The sequence below is a fragment of the Colias croceus genome, chromosome 4 (assembly GCF_905220415.1).
Source record: "Colias croceus chromosome 4, ilColCroc2.1".
In the NCBI taxonomy this organism is placed as follows: Eukaryota; Metazoa; Arthropoda; class Insecta; order Lepidoptera; family Pieridae; genus Colias; species Colias croceus.
The window spans coordinates 52,945-72,625 of NC_059540.1; the positions used below are offsets into that span (position 1 = coordinate 52,945).

Here is a 19,681-nt window from a genome sequence, read left to right on the forward strand (position 1 = left end):
TGATCATCAGTGAGTCAGTGACGAAATTAGCGTTTTTTAGATATAAATAAAATCTGAAGTATAAAAGCTAATGTAATTAAAACTTAATATTTTCAATAAGTCCGCTATTGGCAATATATCCCGAAAATTTTGTTGATCTAGCATAATCCAAACCCAAGTTATGAGGGTTCAAAAAAACGTCGAAGCGCTTCGAGAAAAGGTAGGTAGTGCCCGTGCGCTTCGCTTGTTCGCTTTGCTCGTCTTGGCGGGGGCACTACCGTGCCCCCAGATTGCCACGGCTGCAAGAACTTCTACGCACTACGTCCATCTTTGAAGCGCTAATGCAGAGTGATCAGTAAGCCAATGTGTGAATAGGAATCTTGATATTATCCTTCATTTTTTCCCACAGTTTTTTTCCCAACACGTTGGCCCAGCACTGTGGCCACTGGCCCAACACCGTGGCCCCATGTGTACTGCCGCTATAAGGTACGACTGGCAACCCCAAAACATAAGCGTCAAACAGTGACAGCATCATTAAAGAAAATGACAATTGACAGTGTCAAAAAGAGATAGCTATATTGTTTGCCTGCTGAAGCGATTCTAAGATGTTTATAGTGAATTAAGACTTTCTCTCGTAAATATTAGTGAAGAAATATACTACAGGACGTTTAAATGTGTATTTTATTTTTTAAAGAAAGTGATGTGTGTATATTTCAAAGTTATATTGTGATTAAGGTATAAGTACTGGGCCGCGTTAGAAGCCGCTTTGTTCGATTTTCAATATGGCCGCTACCGGGTTTGTCTGTCAAAACGTTAATAGTAGCATATCAGTAAGACGATTCTATTTTAAAGTAATTTATAAGGTTTATATAAACTGCATCTAAAATGAATTTTAAAAATAATTGACAACACCAAATGTGTAGCTATATTCATCTAATTTATGTGATTGATTACCTACTAAAATAAGGCAACCAAAACAAATTCTTTAAGCATAATAATAAATAAAGAAAGAAGTACAAAGAAGTTATTAAATACAGTGACATTCTTTTATGGTGCTAATCAAATAGACAAAATAATCGTAGTGGGTGTTCGCAATGTCACACTATGAACGGGCGCGATGATACCGCCCCTGTGTTTTCGACAGTTCCAGCTGTATTACCCATGGTAAGTATTTTTGAAACTTTTATTCATTTTGACACAAAATATACTGTTGCCTGTAACTTGTGTCGCAATAAAATATGAATAATTGTAGCCAGTATTTTAGATCCAGTAAGGTTTTATTGATTCATTAGTTAATATATTATTGATTGAAGTCTAGACTCTTCATGTAAATGCAGTATTCTGTATTCATTAAATTTTTGAGAACAAATAAATTATAGCTTTTTCCAGACCATGTGTGTACAATAAACATAATGTCACTGTTAAAACAATTATGCATAATTTAATAGGCAACATTTGATGTTTATCAATTTTATCTTCATAGAGAGGTTACCTGCATAAAAACCTAGAGAAAGTGAATTAATCGATAGGTACAAACTTAAAACATAATATTGTAATTATGTATGTGAATTTTAATGAAGTTGGTTAAAAATTACAGGACCAGGATCAGGGTGGACCGATTTATATAATTTCTTTTTTTATTATATTCACTGAAGTATAAGGATCATTCTTATCTAGAGAAAACGTAAATATGTACCACAGGTGAAGCTAGGCCGACCGCTGATAGGTTACTAAAAGAATAATAAATATTATTCTGTTTTATTGTAATCACAGTGTGGTTATTTCTTTAAAGTGATATTTCCTTAAAAGTAATCAATGCATTTAAATCTTGATATCAGTTTTCGATTTTTGAGTACCATCTCGACGGTTAACGTTAAATGTTAACTGACACAACATTGTAACAACACCAGTTCTTTTAATCAGTATATGTTTTTGTGTTTATAATGGTTTATTTGTTACATCAAATCTTAAAATTACTCGTATTGGTCATTATTACATTAAATATGTAATCATAAATGAGAAAAGTTAAGCAATAACAAATAAAATGAATATGCTATTTACGTGATACTGAAGATTTCAAACTCAAACTCAAACATTTATTTATTCAATTAGACTTCTTTTACAAGCACTTTTGAAACGTCATTACATATTTTAACATTTACCACCGATTCGGAAAGCAGTATCTACGGAGAAAAATCGGTAAGAAACTCCATAGTTGCTCTTTTTAATCATGTCAGTTTTACAATTTAATTTTACAAAATACATAATATGTATATTATAATCATAATATGCCAAAGAACTGTCCTGTGGTTTTTACGCAATACCCTCCATGGGTTTTTATCGTCCATATATTCCTTAACACGTTCACTGCGGCACAGAAATATCTGTACTTTCCATTACTGCGTTACGGGTCGTTTTAAACCTTGTCCTATACCAGAGATTGTGGCGGCACGAGGCACATTAAACCCCGTAGGAGACCAAAATCGTTTTTTTGGCGCCAAATAAGACAAAGTGTGCGGCTTTTGTCGTGATTATTATTAACAATGAGTTCATTAACCTAAATCTACCGGCGCCCGTAGTTAGATTAGTTAGTTTAGATTCTAGGGGTAAAATAAAATGTGGGGTCTGATGTACCCCATACAATAGCAGTTTTTCATATAATTTAGTGATGGGAAAAGAAATATCGATTTTATTTAATTGTATTTATTTATCAAACTTATGGATGTTATAAATTTATAAAGAATAGAAATGGATGTATGGATGTTTTTCATTAAAACAGGCCAAACAATAATATTGTTTGCAACCAGTGCATTCTGTGAGAATTTTCTTTACCTTTTTCGGCCTCACGACTTGTTAAGAAGGTGCGGAGTTTTTCGTAACATCCTACACATCTACTTTTCTTTGATCCCTTTAAGAGATGATGTGCCTTGTTTGTTGGCTTGTTGACTTGGGCAAGAGTTAAATTTTGATGAGCCATACACCGATTGCCGGGTGTTTTGGATTTGCCGCTAGTTGATTCAATGAACAAACACACTAATAGTAATCATGATTATCAACCTATTTGAAGAAAGTTACTCAACATGTCACATTCACGATTCTATTAACGATATTTATTATAACGAGTAATTAGGATGTTTGAAAATTACCTGTATCCACATTCAAGTCCTTCTTTGTAAAAGCTTCAATAAGTTGTTCCACAAATAGCCTCGAATGCATTGCGCAACATGCGCGTGAAGCTAGCTTAGGGTGCGGTACGAGGTGCGTGGTGGTACGAGGTGTTCGCAACCTCGTCCTGCACTGTGTTAGAATTTTTATTTGTTCAGTGCGGCACGAGGTCTAAGAAACCCGGTATTAAGGTCGGTATACCATTGAACTAGGAATCAATAGCACATCTCAGATATATAGATATAACTTTCCTACACTGAACCAGATGGAAGTTATGCCTCCCGCACGACAGAGAAGTTTAAATTTTTTCCTACCGCTATAACGACGAGACACGGACAGGGTGTTTCAAGCCCTGTTTCGCAGCTAACGTGTTAATACTGTAATAGGCTCTCTGAATTAGTACATTTTTTATATAAGTTTTTAATTTAGAACTACTAAACTCTTTAATATTATGAGGAATTCTGTTGTAAAAGCGTATACCTTGACCCATAAATGAATTGTTAACTTTAGCTAGCCGGAAAAATGGAATTTCAATTTTATTTCTGTTTCATGTGTCATAACAATGTCTATCTCCTACTTTTGTGTGTAAATAAGCGTTATTGTGTACATATAAAATATTATTAAATATAGTATACTGCGACGGTACAGTAAGGATACCAGTATTCTTAAAGAGATCTCTTAGTGAGTCTCGAGCACGCAAATTATATATAGAGCGTATGGCTCTTTTCTGTAGTATAAATATAGTTTCTATATCTGCCAATTGTACTGAAAATAACAAATATATATTTTTTAATTGAATTTTATAAAATCTTAGAATGCAGTTCTATTTCTTTTTAAAATAAATGAATGAAAATTCCTTTCAGCAAAATTTGCTATCAGTATTTAAAGTACTTTCCCTCCAGGGCCCATCGAAAATTTCCACATTGTATTTAATATTTGTTTGTAATTAATAAACTCAAAAACTATTTGACCAATTAATATTTTTATTGAATACTTTTATTTTTATTTTTATGAACACCGAGTAAGCTATAAGATGCTTTTTTGTGGTTTATGGCAAAAGGGTAATTTTGCTAGTAGTTAAAATATCAATTTCTAACATTATTTTCGTCATTTTGAACTTAAATAAAATTAAGACTACATAATATAATTCCCAGTCTGTTTTTAGGGACATGCCAAATGGTTCTTAGTTACCTTTATCATCGGCCCGGCACTGTCCCAAAAAACGGACTAGCTATATTTCGTATAAATAGTCATAAAATTATTTGAATATTTCATATTCTTTATAATAAAAACAACAGTTTATATCACCTGAAAGTTAAATCAATATAAATCAAACACGGAAACTATTTCATTATTATTGGACAGAAACACACACCATCACTAATTCCGGGAATCCATAAATTCAACAATCGCCTAAAGGAGAAAAATAAAGGATTGTTATCGTTCTTTCTCTGACGTAGTCAATTTTATAGATTTTTTGGAATGTTCAAGATTTACGCGGCAATAAGTACATGTACTAAAAAAGTGACAGAAAGGCTTGGATTGTTTTTAATTTTTGGTAAGTTTGATTCCGGAGCATGCATGCCGGGCATCGTCCGATAAACCTGTGAACAGTGAAGTAAAAAATCAAATTAAATAGCAAGATCAAGGCATTTTCTATTCACAATTGAAAGGTATCTTATGGGTTTTGGGATATTATGTTCGTCAGGATTGTATTAATAAGTACAAAGTACAAACACACATTAATAATGCCACACTTTGTACAGGGTGTGGAGCGCAGTGGGAGCGGGGGCGGCGGCGTCGCGGGCGCGCCGGGCGCAGCCGCCGCTCTCAACGGCGCCGCCCCGGCCGACCGGGCCGACGAGCCACCTCGTAAGCGGCCCAAGCTAGTCCTCACCGATGATATATCCTCACTTCGTAAACGAATACTCGAATACAAGTTGCTTCGACTAAAAAATTTACGGGATAGGTAAGAGTCAACTTATTAAAAACCTTAAACTTTTTTTTTAAAAACAGAACATAGCTCACTGCGTAACCTTGTAGTAAGTAATCTTCACCCCTGAAGCGCTGCAAATTTTTGCAGGTATACAGAGCAGCTCAGCGAGCTGTACTTCCTGCAGGCGGGCGGGAACATGATGGACTATGCGACATGGCGCAAAAAGCCTCCGGCACCTCAGTTGGTTGCGTTCCTAGAGGCTCGGCGGCCGCCACCGGCCATCCCGCCGCCGCCGGAGCCGCCCCCGGCGCCGTGCACCGCACCGCCCGCTCCGCCGGCCGCGCCCGAGCCCGAGCCGCCCGCGGCGCCCCCCGCGGCGCCCGCGCCCGCGCCCCCCGCGCCTCCCGCGCCCCTCGCGCCCGCCGACGAGATGGTGGAGAAGGCCAAGCAGGAGGCGTACGTGGCGTCGCGCGTGGCGGAGCTGGTGCGCTCGGGGCTGTGGACGGAGCGCCGCCTGCCGCGCGTGCTCGAGCCGCCGCGCCCCAAGACCCACTGGGATTATCTGTTAGAAGAGATGGCGTGGCTCGCACAAGACTTTGCACATGAACGCAAGTGGAAAAAACAGGCAGCAAAAAAGGTAGGCAATTTTGCTTTTTGTAATGCGCACAAGAGATTCTTTAGTCACTTTTCTTTTTAACTCTTCAATTCCCATGTCTAAGATAATAGCAATTTTGCATTTCTCTTTTACTGAAATAGTTTAAATACATCTGGTGATGACAAAAACAAAAAACAAAAAAAAAAAAATAGTACCCCCCAATTTTTTTTTATGAGCTTGTACATGTACCAACGCTTTAGATGTAAACCGATATTGCACTTGGCGCACATTTTTCTAGTGCGTTGGTACCGTACCTGCATCTACACTGAGCAATCAACTGCCGAAAGGTCGTCCGCAGTTCCAACCCTCCTCACTTCTGTGGGCACACTCATTTGTACTGAGAATATATAGGCAGAATAACGGTTGCCACATTTCGCTGGAAATCTTAGTAGGTCCAGTTAGTTTCCATCAGCCCTTTGATCAGCCATGCATTTTGGCAAGATGCTTCTATGCCAAAACACGTTTTTTACCCACAAATCCAATGCGATCTACTTTTATGATAGGATCCAATCCATCCAACGATCCAACCTCTAAAACAATATCACCACATAGCCATAAGACAAAATATAAACAACAGTCTTGTTATTACTTACAATGAATTCGGAATAATAAAGTTATTATAATGCCCAGTCACAGATTAGAGAATAGTTACTTCGTAACAGATACATCACTCCCATACAAAAGCTAAAATACCTACGCTATATGTACGCGCCGCCGCGGCCGCTAGTATGTAGCTTTAGAAATTAGTAACCATATTACTTGTTCAGTGATCTGGGTTAGTAACGAAATAAACGTTATCAAGATTAGACGTGCGTTTTACTTAACCAAGTTTTACCAAGCAAAAGTGAACCTTATTGCCTCAACATATGGTCCATCGCCGGATAGAATCAATGAGCGTTAATGCTAATTACATCGACGAACCGGTTTCTACGGAAGGATTCTATTGAGTGACAAGTTACAGATTATTGTTATTTACTTTACACGTTTATTCGTTACTCGTACAATATTGATAAAAGACTAAACATGAGTGGTGTCGAGCAGTTACTGGCCTTATTGGAGGATACGGCTTTATTGTTACAAAAGGCGCAAACTAATTTAAAAAAGTGTCCAAAACAACGACTGACGAAGGGGTACGTGGAAGCCCGCTTACAAAGTATTGAGGAGTATTGGAACACTTTTAAAGAGGCTCACAATAGTTTGGTGAGAACAGTGCCTAAAGAAAAGAAATCTGAAATATCGTATTTTGTGAACGAAGATTTTTTTGTATTTGAAGATCTTTATTTATGCATCAAGGCCGATCTAAAAGATCTTTTAATAAACGCTAATAAGAGTCCTGCCTATGGAACAAGTTTGGAAGTAGCAAATAACGCGAACGAGCAGTTAAAGCTGCCTAAAATCTTGCTACCGACGTTTTCGGGCTCATATGAAGATTGGCCCTCGTATAGAGACATGTTTCAGTCATTGGTGCATAATAACTCCGCGCTTGGGGATGTACAAAAATTATATTACTTAAAGAGTAGCTTAACTGGTGAAGCTGAAAATATATTAAAACATGTTCAGATAACACAAACGAATTATGAGCAATCCTGGAATTTATTAAATAAACGATTTGGAAATAAAAAAATGATGGTTAATTCAATATTAAAAAGATTATTTAATCAAAAGAAAATGAGCTCACAAAATTATAAATTAATAAAGAACTTACTGGACACTACCACAGAGTGCCTTAATAGTTTAAAAAACATAAACATAATCACAGACTCTTGGGATCCTTTAATTATATTTCTGGTTGTACAGAAATTGGACCCAGAGTCACATAAGGATTGGGAAGAGTATGTCCAGAATGATACCGACAAATTACCAAGTTGGGAACAATTACAACAGTTTTTGCAATTAAAATTTCGTACTTTGGAGTTATTATCGCCATCGACATCTAAAGAAAGGTCATTCCATATAGCGACGCCCGCAGTGCAATTTAAACCCTGTCCAAAATGTCAACTAGAACATGCTTTATGCCACTGTAAAGAATTTATATCACTTACACCACAACAAAAGAATGAGTTTGTTCGTTCCAATAATATTTGCTTTAATTGTTTATGCAGTGGGCATATGGTGAGCAAATGTCGTTTGCGGGTTTCTTGTAAGGTATGTCAACGGCGTCATCATTCTTTGTTGCATCAGTCAATGGCCGTGGTCAAAACCAGCAACATAGAATCGCACTTTAATCAGGTGGAGGATGAGATAGACGAAGAACAGCAGGAGCAACACTTGGAGGAACAGGTTAACACTATCTCTTCTTTCGTAGCAACCAAACAAGGTTCTGCTCTGCTAGCTACCGCTCTTGTCCCTGTTACAGATGGCGCCGGCAGAATAACTGTACTCCGCACGCTAATAGACCAAGGCTCACAAGCGAACTTTATTAGCGAACGAGCTGCTCAACTGCTTAAAGTTAAACGTAAACCATTGGCTATAGATGTAAGTATTACGGGAATAGGATCTACACAAACTAAGGTAAAACACACGGTGGGATTAGAGCTTTTATCAAGATATGACGACAAGTTCCAACTGTTCATTGATGCATATGTCATTTCTACTACTCGTTTAACAAATGTGTTACCATCCAAACATTTGATAGACAGTGAAAATTCATGGTCACATCTTCAAGGTCTTGTATTAGCCGATCCCACATACAATATACCTGGACGGATTGATATGCTGCTGGGCGTAACCACATATGCACAAATAATCAAAGAACCTTTGATCAAGGGTCCTCCTGGTTCACCATGCGCACAAGAAACAAGCTTGGGATGGATATTATTCGGTTCCGTGTTAGACAATACGGAAATGAAATCTAATAATGAAATGCTAGTTATGCACCATCGTATAGATGTGGATGAAATGTTGCAAAGGTTGTGGGAGCTGGATCCTGAAACAAACAAAAAATTAAGCATAGAAGAAGAAACATGTGAACGAACATATAAAGATACATATACAAGGACAGCGGAAGGAAGATATGTTGTAAAATTACCTGTAAAACACGAACCCCCACGAGCAACACAAGGTGATACCCGTGATATTTCAATTTTCAGATTTAAGCAATTAGAATCCAAATTTGTCAAATCCCCGGATTTAAAGAGAGAGTATATAAATGTGATTAATGAATATTTAAAGTTAAACCACATGGAGGAAGTTCCAGTAAGCGAAATTAATAACCCATCTATTTACTTACCGCATCATGCAGTTATTAGAGAAGCAAGTGATACAACAAAAGTTAGAGTAGTTTTCAACGCGTCTGCAACAGGTAAAAATAATATATCGCTCAATGACGACTTACTTGTTGGTCCACTGCTACAAGAAGATATGAGATCCTTGATTATGAGATGGCGACTTCGGAAAATTGCCTTTGTCGCAGACATAGAAAAAATGTATAGGCAAATATTAATAAAAACAGAGGACGCTGACTATCAAAGAATTGTATGGAGGAATAGCATTGATGAGCCTATAAAGGATTATCGTTTATTGACAGTTACTTTCGGCACAGCATCGGCACCTTATCTTGCTGTAAAAACTCTTCACCAAATTGCTAACGATGAAGGAGAAGGCTATCCTGCGGCTGTTAATGTAATAAAAAATGATTTTTTTATGGACGATTTACTATCCGGTCAGGATTCGGTAGAAGATGCTACAAAAATAGCGAAACAAATTTCAAATATACTTAGTAGAGGAGGAATGAAATTACAGAAATGGTCATCAAATAATAAGGATTTTTTGAAAAACTTTTCTTCCGATGAACTAAGCTCTCGCCTGAGTATAGATTTTAAGTTTGAAGGAACAGTAAAGACGTTAGGGCTATCATGGAATGTGGTCGATGATACTTTACATTATTATGCTGACTTACCTGCGTCACCGGCAAACATAACCAAAAGAACCATACTCTCGGAGATTCAACGCTTGTTTGATCCTCTCGGTTGGTTAACTCCTGTACTCCTGCCTGCAAAAATAATAATTCAAAAATTGTGGTTGATGAGAATTTCTTGGGATGAAGAAGTAGTACCTGAAATAAAAGAAGATTGGTTAAAGATTAAAGAAAGTTTAAGAAATATAAAAGATATAAAAATAAATAGATGGTTATACAGTCATACTAAAAATATGTCTGATGTTACAGTGCATGGCTTTTGTGATGCATCTTCAAAGGCATATGGCGCAGTAGCTTACCTGAGAGTAAAAGTAGAAAATAATACATATGTTACAGGCATTATAGCTGCGAAGAGTCGCGTTGCACCTGTTAAACCTGTATCCCTGCCTCGTTTAGAATTATGTGGCGCAGTTTTACTTGCCAAATTATTAAAACAAATAAGTGACGCTACACACATACCAACCGATCGGATATATGGTTGGACAGATTCAACCGTAGTTTTGTCCTGGCTTCAAGGAGATCTTTCTCGATGGCAAACCTTTGTACGGAATCGGGTTGCAACTATATTAGAAACTATAGGAAATAAATGGTACCACGTACCTTCTGTAGAAAATCCTGCCGATGTTGCTTCACGTGGAATGTTATTACCTGAACTTAAAAATTGTAAATTATGGTGGGAAGGTCCAAAATGGCTACGAGATGAGCAGCTTTCTTTGAAAAATTTCGTTTATAACACCAACCTAGAAAAAAGGAAAAATATTATAGCAAATACAAAAATAGTAGATGAGGCACATTGGTCAAATAAATTTAAAAATTTTAATAACTTATATGAATTACTGAGAGCAATAGTCTATTGCACACGGTTTCTGAATGTAAGGAAAATTAAAGAAGTTAAGGCTATAACTACAAATGAGCTACATGACAGTTTAAACAAATGTGTAAGATTAGACCAAAGGGAATCTTTTTCAGTAGAAATAGAAGATTTAAAACAAAGGAAAGAAATAAAACGCAACAGTTGTATTAAAAATCTTAATCCTTACCTGGACGCTGAAAATATTCTCAGGGTGGGCGGCAGACTCAGGCATGCCCATCTTGTAGAAATCGAGAAACATCCCATGATTTTAAGCAATAAGAGCTGTTTAACTACTTTAATAATAGCTGATGCACACAAAAGGACGCTACACGGTGGTACACAATTGACTATAAATTATATAAGAAGCCGTTTTTGGATTATTAAAATTAAATCACTTGTTTCATCATATATCAGTAAATGCTTTATATGTGCGAGACTTAAAGCAAAACCCAGATTACAAATTATGGGAGACTTACCTGAGATGAGGGTGACTCCGTCACGGCCATTTTTACACTCCGGCGTAGATTTTGCTGGTCCACTGCAAATTTTAACTTCAAGGGGTAGAGGGTCCAAAACCAATAAGGCATACATTTGCATATTTGTATGTATGTCTACCAAAGCAGTTCATTTGGAATTAGTTGGGGATTTAAGCACTGATTCTTTCTTAGGCGCGTTAAAACGTTTTGTAGCTCGAAGGGGAAGATGTAGCCACATTTGGAGCGATCAAGGCACTAATTTTGTAGGTGCCAACAAGGAATTGTTTGAGCTGTTCCAACAGGCTAATTTACAAATACCAGGCCATCTACCAGCTACTTTAGCAGAAGATGGCATACAATGGCACTTCAATCCACCTTACAGTCCAAATTTTGGAGGCTTATGGGAAGCGGGGGTGAAATCCATCAAATATCACTTGCGAAGAATTTTAGATAAGCATCTAACTTTCGAAGAGATGACAACATTACTGTGCCAGATAGAAGCATGCTTAAATTCCAGACCGTTGTGTCCAATCGACAATACAGATACCGATAATTTGAATATTCTTACACCTGGTCACTTTCTCATTGGTGAAGCCCCATTCAATATACCAGAACCAGACTTGAGAGACATAAACCTTAACAGACTTTCACGATGGCAGTATGCACAAAGGTTACTACAAGACTTTTGGAAGAGATGGCAAACAGAATATTTGTCACGTCTACAGCAACGACCCAAATGGCTAAAACGACAAGATGAATTCAAAGTGGGAGATGTGGTCCTGGTCGTGGAAGAACATTTACCTCCTGGTAAATGGGCTTTAGGTCGTATCCTAGAAAAACATTCGGGAGCAGACGGGATATGTCGTGTGTATTCTTTAAAATGCCGCGGAAAATTGATGAAGCGATCAATTTCCAAATTATGCCCATTACCTATAAATAATGACTTAGATTTTTGAATATTAGTTGCCTATTTAAATTATAAAAAAAAAAATGTTATTACATAATTAATCTAAATGTACAATGTTTAGATAATAACAGATACTGATTGTTGATTTATATAACTTAATTTAAAAATCATTTTGTTTTTTGTTTATTTGAAGAATGCATGTTTAAGTTTAGATTCGATGGTATGTAATGCAAAACGTTAAGCAAAAATGTTAGCCAATTAAGATAAAACCTAGTTACCTATAGGTTTTGGTGGGCGGTATGTACGCGCCGCCGCGGCCGCTAGTATGTAGCTTTAGAAATTAGTAACCATATTACTTGTTCAGTGATCTGGGTTAGTAACGAAATAAACGTTATCAAGATTAGACGTGCGTTTTACTTAACCAAGTTTTACCAAGCAAAAGTGAACCTTATTGCCTCAACACTATATTTACCTACAAAATGCGCCGCAACTCGGCTGCAGTAAGAAATGTACCTTACGAACACGCACCGAGAAGCGAGTTTCCCGTGCACGCCGCGTGATTGCGTCATCAAACGAAAACTTTAGGGTTGTACCGAGCGCGTAAATTAAACACAGAGTTGCTGAAACACTTAATTTTTTATTGTTAATTATATTTGTTACATTATACAATAAAAAAAATGAAATCTTATTGATAGTAGTTGTTTCCTTCGGTTTCACCCGCGTGGACCCGCTATATGTTTCTCCTGGATAAAAAGTAGCCTGGTAGGTGTGTGAGTGAGTGAGAGAGTCTTTGTTACTGCGTGGCTCGGGGTACTCCTGTTTAGGCAATTGAAAAAAAGACACTTCCTTGTTATTCACTCTTGAACTCCGACACCCGTCCACATCGCAATAACCGGGCATCTTGGTAGCGAGCGCGGGAAACGTGACGCGGGTGCGCAGTCTCGCGTGTGCCAACCAACTGCCGCTTGGGTCGGTACCGACCTACTGTGCGGTAGGCACTTATAGCGCGACCTTGAGCGAGTGACGGAGGCCTGGCCCAGTGTCACCTCCAGGTGACACGGCATATTTTCGGTGCTGTAGTGAAGATGCTATTAGTTATTTTTATCATAAAATATAATTATATTATAGACTAGCTGCGCCCCACGGTTTCACCCGCGTGGCTCCGCTGCTGTTGATCTTAGCGTGATAATATTATAAGCCTTATAGCCTTCCTCGATAAATGGGCTCTAACACCGAAAGAATTTTTCAAATCGGACCAGTAGTTCCATAGTTTGTTTCATCGCGCTAACGATCAAACAAACTAATCAGAATTATAATATTAGTATAATTAATATTAAATAACTCGATATTACGCTTCAGAATAATAATATTGTAGAACTAGCTTCCGCCCGCGACTCCGTCCGCGCGGATGTCGGTCTTCGCGTGGATGGTTATTTCTCCATTTTGAGTACCTCTGTCAATAACATCTTATAAATATCTATTGGACCCAATTCCCAAATACGGCGAGGCCTATAATAATACGCAACGTGTGTTCGCGGTTCTACGGAACAACGTCTATGGATAAAACTGAAAAATTAAGATTAATTTTTTTCTACGTATTTTTCCAGGATAAAAAGTATCCTATTTTACGCCCAGGATAATAAGGTATAATTATACCAAGTTTCATCGAAATCGAACCGCTAGTTTTCACGTGATGCCTTCACATACAGACAGACAGACAGACAGACAGACAGACAGACAGACAAAAATTTTTTTAATCACATATTTGGGTTTGGTATCGATCCAGTAACACCCCCTGCTATTTATTTTTTCAATATTTTCAACGTACAGAATTGACCCTTCTACAGTTTTATTATATGTATAGATAATACTATCATATACTATATGTAATAAGAAAAAAAACAATACTTACTGTCGGGACATTTTTATATCACTTTACACTTCAAGGAATCACACAAACTCTGACTACTTCAAGTACGCGCGAAACAACTTAACAAATTTGATAAATATCATATAGTTAGCTTTGCCAGAAAAAAAACATGAATAGTTCAACTAATAAGCTTTGCTACAAACATGGTAGAATTCAAAAATAAATTGTCATGTGGTAGAAAAAAAAAATTAAACTACTGTCACCTACAGGTGACACTTGGGAATTGACGGGTTTTCGCTACTTTTCATAAAAAAAAAATAATTTAATTAATAAATTGTCTCTTTTCCTTACAGTGTGCTAGAGCAGTTCAAAAATATTTCCAAGACAAAGCTGTAGCAGCCCAAAAGGCAGAAAAAGCGCAAGAATTACAACTAAAAAAAATAGCAGCATTTGCAGCAAAAGAAATAAGAACATTTTGGGCCAATGTGGAAAAGGTATTGTAGAGAAATTTTTAAAGAATAGAAAAAAAAAAACGATCAGAGCGGGCATATTCATACTTACTTCATACTACAAAAAATGTAGCGCGAAAATAATTCGCACCGCTTCCATGCATCGTGTTACAAAATTGCGGAAAAAATCCGCGCGGAATAAGCCATATATTGCGGAGAAAATCCGCGCGAAAAAAGCCATATATCCAGGTTGGTCGCTTTGCTTTGGTAAAAAGTTATCACCACTTTCAGAGTTGATTAATGCTCTCAAAAGTTCAGCCATTTGGATAAAATGCAATAAGGTTTAAGTGCAATACTCCTCAGAAATTGGCGGAGTAGTGATTTACATGAGAATAACCGTTTAACCCTAGGATAAGTCCTCGATGAATATGTTTCAAAAGAGTTTAATCATAGGATAATTGCTGTATACTCTGGAGTAAGACTTATTTTTGTTTGGTGTAATCCACTCTAAGCATAATACTCACACAGTTAGAGTATCTATAAACGTCGCCAATATAATATACATAATATATTAACTTGTTAATTTTTAGCTCGTTGAATGGAAACGCGTCCAGAGAGTGGAGAGAGCCCGGAAAGAAGCGCTCGACGAGCAACTCAGCTACATCGTCGACCGCACGGAGCGATACTCGCGGCAGCTGGCCGCCAACCTGCACTCGGCGGGGGCCGGCGACGCGCCCGACACGCCGCCCTCCGACGACGAGTTCCAGCCGCGCGGCGACTCGGACGACGACGAGGAGACCATCGCCGCCGCCGAGCGCGAGGCCGCGCAGTCGGCGGGCGATCACCGCGACGAGCTAGCCGCGCTGCGCCGCGAGTCGCGCCTGGCGCTCGGCGACCTGCTGCCGCCCGGCTACGTGCCCGCGCACTCGCCGCCGCCCTCCGACTACGGGCCCGACGGCGACTCGGCCGACGACGAGGCCACCATCGCCGAACAGGAGCGCGCCGAGCGGCCCGACGAGACCGCCGCCGAGCTGGCCGCGCTGCAGGACGAGGCCGACCTGGACCTGGACGAGCTGCTGCGCCGCTACCGCGCGCGCTCCCCGCGCTCCCCGCCCGCCGCCAGTGCAGCATCCTCCACCGCCAGCGAGGTGGACGGCGACGAGGACGAGGACGACACCGACTCGGAAGACGACGAGTCGACGGGCTCCGAGCACCTGGAGGCGCTGATGGACGGCGCGGACGGTGGGGCGGGCGGGGCGGTCGGCGCCGACGGCGGGGCGGGCGGCGACCAGGAGCAGGGCTCGCAGCGCGTGGAGGCGGCGGCGTCGCTGGCGGCGTCGCTGCAGCCCACCGGCACCACGCTGTCGGAGACGGCGGTGGGCACGCCGGTGCCGCGGCTGCTGAAGCACTCGCTGCGGGAGTACCAGCACGTGGGGCTGCACTGGCTGGCCACCATGCACGCGCGCCGGCTCAACGGCATCCTGGCGGACGAGATGGGGCTCGGCAAGACCATCCAGACGATCGCGCTGCTGGCGCACCTGGCGCTGGAGCGCCGCGACTGGGGACCGCACCTCGTCATCGCGCCCACCTCCGTGGTGCTCAACTGGGAGATGGAGTTCAAGAAGTGGTGCCCCGCCTTCAAGATTCTTACCTATTACGGGACGATCAAAGAGCGAAAGTTAAAACGCGTCGGTTGGACGAAAGCGAACTCTTTTCACGTGTGCATAACCTCGTACAAACTAGTCGTTCAGGACCATCAAAGTTTTCGAAGGAAACGGTGGAAATATTTAATACTCGATGAGGCCCAGAATATCAAAAACTTTAAATCCCAGCGGTGGCAGATGCTGCTCAATTTTCAAACAGAGAGGTAAGAAATCAACGCCAATTGGCCATGCAATCCTTAAATAATTCTTATGGGCTGGGAATGTTTTATGGTTTTGAAGGAAAAGTACTTTAAAATCTGGTCATAGCAAATAAATTGTAAATAATGAGTGTGTGCGAGTAGTGTGAGTGCGCGTGTGTGTGTGTCAGTGTGTGTGCGTGTGCTAATGCATGCAAATATAAACACAGCTCCACATAATATAATTTAATTGTAATTTTGTATGTATTTTGTAATTTATTATCTTTTTTTTTAGTTGATTGAATGTATTAATGTGTACCTATATTATTGATAATTTTATTTGTACTTTCAAAAATTTTTGCACGCCATTTACAATGGCAGTATATGTGATATAAATATTGTATATTAACACCTTTGTGCAAGAGCAAATAAACAGATTTGATTTGATTTGATAGTTGAATAGTAGACAATATCATAACATAGTATAAAGAAAAGTAGCCCTCTGCCATCTGTGTGATAAGATATTTAAAACTACTCTACAGATTTTGATTTTTTTAATAGATAGGCGGGAAGCTATCTATTTAAAAAAATCAAATTATAATTAATACAGTGGTGGACGCATAATTAGAAACACCTAACATGTGCACGGCTTGCTCTTACTGCAGGGATGATACACAGATAACATTTGTGAGCAGGCGCTGGTTTTAATAAAATAAAAAGCCCACACAAAAACTTAAAAAAAACTGTATTTATTTTAAATGTTTTAGAAGGCCTAGTTACAGCGTGCACGTCTTACGCGAGACTGACTATTATTTTTAACTATATCTATCTATCTCTTTCACTCTCCTATGTTTTATACAAAATCTATGTAACAACGTATTAATTATTTAGATTAATTATTTCATATTATGATATAGAACACTGTTTTTCTAGTTTTATATATAACTAGCTTCCGCCCGCGACTCCGTCCGCGCGGAAAAATTAAGATTAATTTTTTTTCTAAGTATTTTTCCGGGATAAAAAGTATCCTATTTTATGCCCAGGATAATAAGGTATTTATACCAAGTTTCATCGAAATCTAACCGTTAGTTTTCACGTGATGCCTTCACATACAGACAGACGGACAGACAGACAGACAGACAAAAATTTTTTTAATCAAATATTTGGGTTTGGTATCGATCCAGGAACACCCCCTGCTATTTATTTTTTCAATATTTTCAATGTACAGAATTGACCCTTCTACAGATTTATTATATTAATGTTAAATAAATTTTATGACTCGTGTCAGGTGTTTCTTATTATACGTCCACCACTGTTTATTATAAACATTTATAAAAAAAATATGTCAATAAACTATCAATCTCAATACAATCAAACAATAACAAAATAATAAAAATGGCACTCATGCTCATGTCACCCAAAAATTATCGTTTACAACGGGAGGAAATTCTGGAAACTTTAAATAAATTCGTTCGTTTCTCCAACGTTTCGATCGCTCCTCAGGCGTCTGCTGCTCACGGGCACGCCGCTGCAGAACAGTCTGCTGGAGCTGTGGTCGCTGATGCACTTCCTGATGCCCGACGTGTTCGCGTCGCACAGCGAGTTCCGCGAGTGGTTCGCGCCCGTCGCCGGCATCGCCGAGGGCAGCACCCGCTACAGCGAGGCGCTCGTGCGGCGCCTGCACGAGGTGCTGCGGCCCTTCCTGCTGCGGCGCCTCAAGGCCGACGTGGAGCGCCAGATGCCGCGCAAGTACGAGCACGTGCTCATGTGCCGCCTCGCCAAGCGCCAGCGCTTCCTCTACGACGACTTCATGTCGCGGGCCAAGTACGTCTGCGCTCCGATGCGTTCGTTTTAGCGTTTCGGAGACGTTCCAAACACTGACGTCGAGTTATTTTTCCGTTCAGGACGAAAGAGAGTCTCGCCTCCGGCAATCTGTTGAGCGTGATCAACGTGCTGATGCAACTGCGAAAAGTGTGCAACCACCCGGACCTGTTCGAGCCGCGGCCGGTGTCGTCGCCGCTGCAGCTCGCGCCGCTGCAGTGCCGCGTGCCCGCGCTCGCGCTCGTGGCCGCCGTCGCCGAGCGCGTCGCCGCCGCCGCGCGCCTCGGCGGCGACCTCGCCTCGCTCGAGGCGGCCGGCGCCGAGGCGTTCGCGGCGCACCGCGCGCGCCACCTGGCGCCGCCGCGCCGCCTCGTGGAGGAGCTCGCCGAGCGGCCCGCCGCCGCCGCGCCGCGCCCGCCGCCCGCCGCGCTGCGCCTGCACCTGCGGCTCGTGCCGCGCGCCCCGCCCGCGCGCGCGCCGCCGCCCGCCGCGCCGCCGCGCCTGGCCGGCGGGCCGGCGCCGAGCGCCCCGCCCGCCGCGCCGCCCGCGCGCCCGCCCGCCGGCGCGGCGGGCCGGCTGGCGGCGCACCGGCGCGGCTGCCTGCGCCGGCTGGCGGCCACCAACGAGCGGCGCTGCTGGCGACTGCCGCTGTTCGGCGCGGACCTGCGCGCCGCGCTCGCCGTGCCGCCGCCCGCGCTCTCGCTGGTGCCGCACAAATCTATCGAAGACGTTCTCACGGAGATGCACGACGTTATTGACCGGTACGATTATTATAGTATACGGAATATTTAAAGTTTAATTTTGCTCACCGATCGGCATCACCGTCGACTGAGGTTAAGGTGTCGAAGGCGACGTTATTATAAAATCTATATAAAATGTTGTTATTGCGGCAGGTTCAGCGTGTGCTGGGCGGCGGCGCGCGCGGGCGGCGTGGTGCTGGCGGCGGGCGGCGGGCCGGGGGCGCGGGCCTGGCGGCGGGCGGCGGGCCTGCTGGCCCGCGCGCTGGGCCCTCCGGCCCGCCGCGCGCTGGCGCTGCTGCACGCGCCCGCCGCGCGCCAGGCCGTCGCCTTCCCGCACCCGCGCCTGCTGCAGTACGACTGTGGTTAGTGCCCCCCCCCCCTACACATACTCATTGATTATACTCATCACGAAATAAAAGCACAATATACAGATCCGACAACTACGGAATCTTCATACGAAACTTTCGAAATGGCACACGCAGACGAGCGAGCGTGTTTACGTACGTAGGGTATTAGCGGGATCGACAGTAGCGTTTTTTAATCAAATCAAATAAATAAATAATATTTTCGATGTGCACGATACTTCATATTAAGTAAATATAATTTTATTAATTTATGTTCCGAATTTGATTTAATTTTTCGTTTTAAAAATAACTTACTAATACATACTATAATTATTGTAAACTCTAGTTAAAAATAATTATTGAATAAAGGTCAAAATATTAATTACATATTAAGCTTAAACAATTTAGGTACATTAAATTTAGATAGTGTTCTCCGTCCATTACTAGCAGGTATATAAGTGTTCGGTCTTCGTACATCACGTTGGAGGCAATTTTAGCCATGCAAGAGCAAATTATTTCTGCGATGGAAAGCTTCCGCAATAATTTTAAGAAGGATGGGCCAGAACGTAAAACGCCCGCCTACATTGAGAAACGCCTAAGTAATTACTTTAGATGCCTGTTTGAAGGAATTCCAAATTAACCATACGAGATTATCTGCTTAATTTGATGATACTAATCATAAATATTTTAAAGAGAACTACACCAGTCAACTTTAAAATTTTATAATGAC

At 41.1% G+C, this 19,681-nt stretch overlaps 2 protein-coding genes across 2 annotated transcripts in view; both read left to right on the top strand.

Moving 5' to 3' along the window:
• Positions 1–544: 544 nt before the first annotated feature.
• LOC123690941 (helicase domino) overlaps positions 545–19,681 on the top strand; it is a 37,057-nt gene continuing 17,920 nt past the window's right edge. Inside the window, exons 1-8 of the mRNA XM_045635103.1 lie at positions 545–1,143; positions 4,911–5,113; positions 5,228–5,717; positions 14,111–14,251; positions 14,797–16,073; positions 17,550–17,870; positions 17,951–18,628; positions 18,761–18,969. Of these exons, the coding sequence (XP_045491059.1) occupies positions 1,084–1,143; positions 4,911–5,113; positions 5,228–5,717; positions 14,111–14,251; positions 14,797–16,073; positions 17,550–17,870; positions 17,951–18,628; positions 18,761–18,969 (3,379 nt within the window). The 5' untranslated portion in view covers positions 545–1,083. The remainder of the gene's footprint in view (positions 1,144–4,910; positions 5,114–5,227; positions 5,718–14,110; positions 14,252–14,796; positions 16,074–17,549; positions 17,871–17,950; positions 18,629–18,760; positions 18,970–19,681) is intronic.
• LOC123691495 lies at positions 7,936–12,263 on the top strand. Its single transcript, XM_045635914.1, has 2 exons — positions 7,936–8,015; positions 8,092–12,263. The coding sequence occupies exon 2, from the start codon at positions 8,448–8,450 to the stop codon at positions 11,934–11,936; it is 3,489 nt and encodes a 1,162-aa protein (XP_045491870.1). The 5' UTR covers positions 7,936–8,015; positions 8,092–8,447; the 3' UTR covers positions 11,937–12,263.

Coding starts and splice junctions, on each gene's coding strand:
- LOC123691495 (XM_045635914.1), top strand. CDS start 8,448: ATGCTGCTGGGCGTAACCACATATGCACAAATAATCAAAGAACCTTTG.